We start from the raw sequence: 6,643 nt of genomic DNA on the forward strand, positions 1-6,643 counted from the left end.
CAATTATATCATGGGAAAGTTCATCATATCACTGTTCAGTCTTCTTTAAAACAGCGTCCTTAGAGATATTTATAACGTGTCAATGACGTTGGTTTTTTAAATAAAGAGAGCGGACCGGTATAGTAGAGGTATCGAGGGATTTCCGTATTGCTTTTAATGTTTTTTTGTTTTTTTTGTTGTTGTTTTTGTTTTCATCGGCAAATTTCAATGTCCACCTAAATGGTTTTGATTTGACAATTATGAAAATGATTTATACAAAATTAGCATATTTGACCGTTAAAAAAAGCTGAATGCAGATATGAGATGATATAAAAATCTCAACATTCGTCCCCATGCATTGATGTGTTACAATATAACATCTGAATAATATTACAAATTTAACATTCAAATTTTGCAGACATCAAAAAATGTTCTCAGGTAAAAAGCCCTAAACTTAAATATTTTGCATGTATTTCCCTTGTGTATATCACATTTAAGCTTTATAAATCATGCACATCAAAGGTCAGCGTACTATATAGACTTGTATAGAACAACACATTTAAATTGAGTTTAGAACTGCAAACCACTAACATGCAGACCACTAACAAATATATTTTAAACATGCAACTTTTGTGAAAACTGGCACAAAAAATTAAGAGTTAGTTGTAAATGTGATATGCATTGTATTTTCTAGCGATATACAACTGACCACCAATGCATTCTGGTAAACTCATTAAAATGTTTGTCCGTCTGGTCCTTCTTTGAAGTAGTTTCTTAAGTCAAATACTAAAGTGTTATACCCAAAATTGAAAAAATATATAATTTACTTCATATGCAGTATTTGAAATCAATTATTATGCTCCTTTAACTGGTTGTTTCCTTAATATTTGATTCTTTTACATAAACCAGTATTTTTCTGATGTGTTAATATCGTCAACGTTCTAAGTCAACAGATCAAAAAATTAAAAATTTGAATGTATTTGTTTTGCACAAAAGCTTCCAATTTCACATTATATGTGCTTAATTCTCACTATTATTTCTCATTTAATGCACTTAGTACATGAAACAATGCTTGTCTTAAATGACTGTCGCTGTCGTTGATTTTAATATGATCTCAAATATTCATTTTCTGCCAACCAAGTAGAGTTACAAACCTTATTCAATGACTGAAAGTAAAGTTAGACATTGCAAAAAAGGTAAATGCTGTTTAAAGAGACGTAATACAATTATGATTTCAATTTTACTTTGAAGAGTTATTTATTCATATAACTGTTAATTTGTCACTGAATAATATTATGTTTGTCTATTTACTACTATCGCTCAATAGCAAAAGAAAGTAAATGAATGTCGTTAATTTTAGTACAGTAGTTACTGTTAAAAAATAAACATTAATGATAAATCTTTATCAAAGTTCAATTATGATCAAATATTTTGAAACAAAAATGCTTGGTTATTCATAGATATACCTAAATAACGAAATAAACGCGTGACTGCCGAACATCAAATTACTGTTTTGCCTTATCAAATTATAAAACAACTGCTTGACATAACTTTGACAGTAAAACAGTCGTGGGAATACATTGTTTATATCAATACGAAGTTATTTTAATGGTCGATATATCCATTCAACACCTGTTGATTTGATCGGATATCTTTTTTGTACATTTTGTATTAGCTCGCTTTAACCGAATCGTTAAACGCGTTTTTATTTCTTATAATTGTTATTAAATGTTAAGTTGTAACTCTATATAGCATAATCATTTTACTTGTCATATGATCTTTGTATTTTGTAGAGTTGTTATACAGATGTTAATAAATAATAAAAAAACAAAGCCAAAAAAAACAAAAAAAAAAAACAAAAGGGCCATGATGGCCCTGAATCGCTCACCAGAAACTACTGTTTTTCAGTGATTATAGAAATATTTTTTTAGAAAGACAAGTCCAGGTCAACTTCAACTTGCCTCTCTAGTTATAGGAATTCCCGACACTGATTGTTTTTTTCTTTATAGTAAAAATGATAGAAACTAAGTTTGGTAATCATCCATCCATTAATTTGTGATAAAAATTGCCTATGACTGTTTTTCTATGACTGTGGCGGTCCGCATGGTGGTGGTGGTCCGCATGGTTGCGGTCCACATGGTGGTGGTTGTCCGCATGGTGGTGGTGGTCCGCATGTTGACGGTGTTCCGCACGGTGGTGGTCCGCACGTTGGTGGTTCGCACGGTGGTGGTGGTCCGCACGGTGGTGGTGGTCCGCATGGTGGTGACGGTCCACATGGTGGTGGCGGTCTGCATGGTGGTGGCGGTCCACATGGTGGTGGCAGTCCGCATGGTGGTGGCGGTCCACATGGTGGTGGCGGTCCGCATGGTGGTTGCGGTCCGCATGGTGGTGGTGATCCGCATGTTGGTGGTGGTCCGCATGGTGGCGATCCAAATGGTTGGGGCAGTCGGCATGGTGTTGGCGGTCCGCATGGTGGTGGTGGTCCGCATGTTTGGCGGTGTTCCGCAAGGTGGTGGTCCGCACGTTGGTGGTTCGCACGGTGGTGGTGGTCCGCACGGTGGTGGTGGTCCGCATGGTGGTGACGGTCCACATGGTGGTGGCGGTCTGCATGGTGGTGGCGGTCCACATGGTGGTGGCAGTCCGCATGGTGGTGGCGGTCCACATGGTGGTGGCGGTCCGCATGGCGGTTGCGGTCCGCATGGCAGTGGTGATCCGCATGGTGGTGGTGGTCCGCATGTCGGCGGTGATCCGCATGGTGGTGGTGGTCCGCATGGTGGTGATTGTCCGCATGGTGGTAGTCCGCACGGTGGTGGTCCGCACGGTGGTGGTCTGCATGGTGGTGGTGGTCCGCATGGTGATGGTGGTCCGCACGGTGGTGGTGGTCCGCATGGTGGTGGTGGTCCGCATGTTCAATATCCATGCACATATGACACATCAGGTTCAACAGTGTGTCCCAATATTTATTGAAATGTGCTTTATCGAAGTAAGTAAGCTACCAGAAACAAATGAAACATTTTTTTAGGCCTTGGGGAAAAATCTCTAGATTGACCTACAAATGCCCATCTGAATTCTAGGGCACAAACAGAAAGATACAAAGCACATTGACCTCAGATCTCTGTAAAGCAAACAGGTCATGACATTAAGATATTCAATCTTTTTTATGCATAACATGTTCATACATGTGAATTTTTTTTCAAGAGGGAGAATTTACTTCAAAAATTTTTTTAATTGACAAGATATTTTGAAATGAAAAAGAAGGGAGATTTCTTTATTTTTTTTTTAAATACCCTTTATTCTAAGAAAAATATTTAAAAATTTGACAGCAGAAAGAAGGTGTCTTCCGCCCAAATTGGAAGAGTTCACATGTATTCATGTACACATATATGGAAACATTCCAACATGAGTTATTTTCCTTTCATAATTAAAAATGCCATGGCCCAGGGAATTTTAGCTATAGCTGCTCCTAATATTTTTAGCTATAGCGGCCCCTAAAAGAGGCCAATCAAATTAATATGAGCACACTTGATAAAAGACTACCTAAGAATGCTACAGACAAAGTTTGGTGATCATCCATCAATTAGTTCTGCAGAAGCAGACGTAAAAAGGTATTTTATTTTTAGCTAAAGCGGCCCCTAAAAGGGGCCAATCAAATTAATATGAGCAAACTTGATAAAAGACTATCCAAGAATGCTACAGACCAAGTTTTGTGATCATCAATCAATTAGTTCTGTAGAAGAAGATGTTTTAAGGTTTTTCTTTTTTTAGCCCTAGAGACCCATTAAAAGGGGCCAAATTAATATGAGCAAACTTGATAAAAGACTACCCAAGTATGCTACAGACAAAGTTTGGTGATCATCCATCAATTAGTTCTGTAGTAGAAGATGTTTTTAAAGGTTTTTCTAGTTTTAGCTCTGTTGACCCCTAAAAGGGGCCAATTGAAATGACATGAGCAAATTTAAGTGTGACTGTCATAAGGATGCTACATACCAAATTTGAGGTAAATCTGCCCAGCAGTTTCAGAGAAGAAGACGGATTGTTGACGCATGACGACGGACGCCGGAGTATCCTCCTTTGATACTAATAGCTCACCCTGAGCCTTCGGCTCTGGTGAGCTAAAAACCAGAATAATAAAAAATTACTTTTATTTTCTACGTATCAATGTAAATGACTCAATAAAACCGAGTCTGCAATTTTCATGAAATTTTGTTGAGATTAACGCGCAATTCAAACACATGTTTAGAAATAATAATATTGAGTGAAATAAATTATATGAATCAACTCTCAAGCTTTACTGTTATACAGTTTTAACAGTTTTAAATTGAAGCAGTACTCAGAATATTGTTACCATTAAAAATATGTATAGCCACATAACGCCTTAAGAAAATATACAAAGCCGCATAAAGTCATAAGAAAATACTTGAAGCCACATAAAGCTGTAAACGGAAATATTACGTTAGCGGACTAGAATAACTAACAATGCTTTGTAACAAGAAATACATTACACGAATAAAGATAATTATTTTTCATAAAAAATACACCTGATACATATTAATAATTGTTTAATTTATATTACTTACACACTTAAAATAAAATGTTCTATATCAAATGGGTTAAAATCAAATTACGGCATATGTCGTTTCAAACACTGATCGATACTTTGAATAATATTGTTATCTGATTTGATGCTTTTCGATATAACTACCGTAACTAATGTTCCTTTGTTTAATGGTTCAGGCTACAATACATTCAAACCGACAAATGTCAAACAAAGGTCAAATATATATCAATCTGATCAGTTTAACAATTATGTATCTTTTATTTGTTTATATTACGTAAAGTGTTAAATAATAGTCAAAGCAAATTAATAAAATTCATATTAATCTCAAATACGATTCAATGTTATGTAGATATCATGTAGATAATCTTAAAAAGAAGAGATCCCTCTTAAGCTATGGAAAATAATATAAAAAAACAGTAACATTGAAATTGCAGACCAAATTTGATTTAGTGTCTTCATAGAGAATCTCTTATGTTTTCCTAGCACCATTTTAAACGCTAGTCAAGCTCTTAATTTGCTTGAAATCATAATCCCGATTAAAATCGCACATTTTGTATACAATTATATATATAAAACGTTGGACATGCACATTTTAAGTCAACTATTAATTGCCAATATAAAAATAAACTTTATGCTACAGTTTGAAAAAATAATTTACATATACAAAGTTGCAATGACCATCACAAAAAAATGGTGCTGCAGCAACTGTATATAAAACACCATTGTCATAAACCACATATAACAACATCTCCCTAAACCTACTTTCCCTGAATAGTTACTTAACATGACACACATCCAGTTTCCGACGAGATTAGAACCAAAAGCGGTGAGGGCAAGTGGTATGAGGTCAACAACCTTAACCTCATCGCCTTTTATCACCATAACCTTATGTATCGCCTTTTATCATTATAACCTTATGTTTTTGAATGTATTTGAATTACAATCACAAATTATAAGAAATTACTTTAATCTAGTGTCCGTAGCCTTCCAACTGGTATAAATGTCATGATGCAAGATGTTCTAATATCAGAAGAAAGGTGGAGGAAATCATAAATAATTTATATGATTCACTGTGCATAATAAAGTACATGGAGACGTTTTTGATCCTTTTAAAGAACCCAATTTTGGTCATTTAATAAGTAGTTGTGTTCGAGAGAATTTTTAAGTCATTCTTAAACATATCCGGATGTAGCACATAGATTTTTCACCCACATGTGTCTTTAATCATGCAAAGTTTCAGAATATTCTCTGCTGGGTAGGTTATATTTCCCTTCTATGCCTTTGCTAAACATTACAACGTCCCGGATATTGGTTAAGGTTTTCGTTTTTAAGTTCTTATTTTGTAACTTTTATCCTTTTATCTCTAATTTGATGCAAATAATTGCAGACGAAAACGAGTGTCAGGAGCATCATATCACGAAAATATACAGACACAGAACATGCTAACTAAAATATTTAAATATTTTCAAACAGCTGTTCATGTATACATATTGACTTCATAAAAATGATTTGTATCATGTTTTGAACACACAGGGCGTATTCACTTTAATCACACAGCCGTATATTAATGTTGTTTGGTGTTTTTAATTATGAAAGCGATGCATAATTATGTTCTTATTTTAATGGTTTGTATAAGGTATGACTATCTGATATGCAGACGGCAAGTTGTAGACAGAATATCGGTCAGACAAAACAAGCACAATATTAACATTCGTTTAGGTGTACATGTATTTTGACACAAACGAATTCATGAATATCCTGAAGATGAATGGAATAAAAGCTGTATCCAATGCATAAATGTGAATGTAATACAAACGTTCCTTGGAAAGTGCAGTTTTGCATAAGAATTTTAACAAGTGAGTCAGGGAATGACCGAAAAATATTAAAGTAAGAGCCATTCTACAGAAAAAAGGGATATTCAGGAAATTAATAAAGTAGTCCAAAAAAAAGACTGTGTAAACTAGAAATGTCTTAACATTTTGTAGATTCACAAAGTGTGAGCTAGATATTTGCATCGATAATTTTTTTTATTAAAATTAAGAAACATGCGAAAGGACAATATGAAAAAGGACCAGTGAGATGCTGTATAAACATTTAGTAATCAAA

The 6,643-nt window shown here is 34.8% G+C and overlaps 1 protein-coding gene across 1 annotated transcript; it reads left to right on the plus strand.

The window, feature by feature from the left end:
• The first annotated feature begins 2,412 nt into the window (after positions 1-2,412).
• On the plus strand, positions 2,413-2,946 carry LOC132758635 (uncharacterized). Its single transcript, XM_060750327.1, has one exon. It carries the CDS (start codon positions 2,413-2,415, stop codon positions 2,944-2,946), a length of 534 nt encoding a protein of 177 aa, XP_060606310.1.
• Positions 2,947-6,643: the final 3,697 nt, after the last annotated feature.

This window comes from Ruditapes philippinarum, unplaced genomic scaffold (genome assembly GCF_026571515.1).
Source record: "Ruditapes philippinarum isolate M1 unplaced genomic scaffold, ASM2657151v2 ctg7780_1_1_1_1, whole genome shotgun sequence".
Lineage (NCBI taxonomy): Eukaryota > Metazoa > Mollusca > Bivalvia > Venerida > Veneridae > Ruditapes > Ruditapes philippinarum.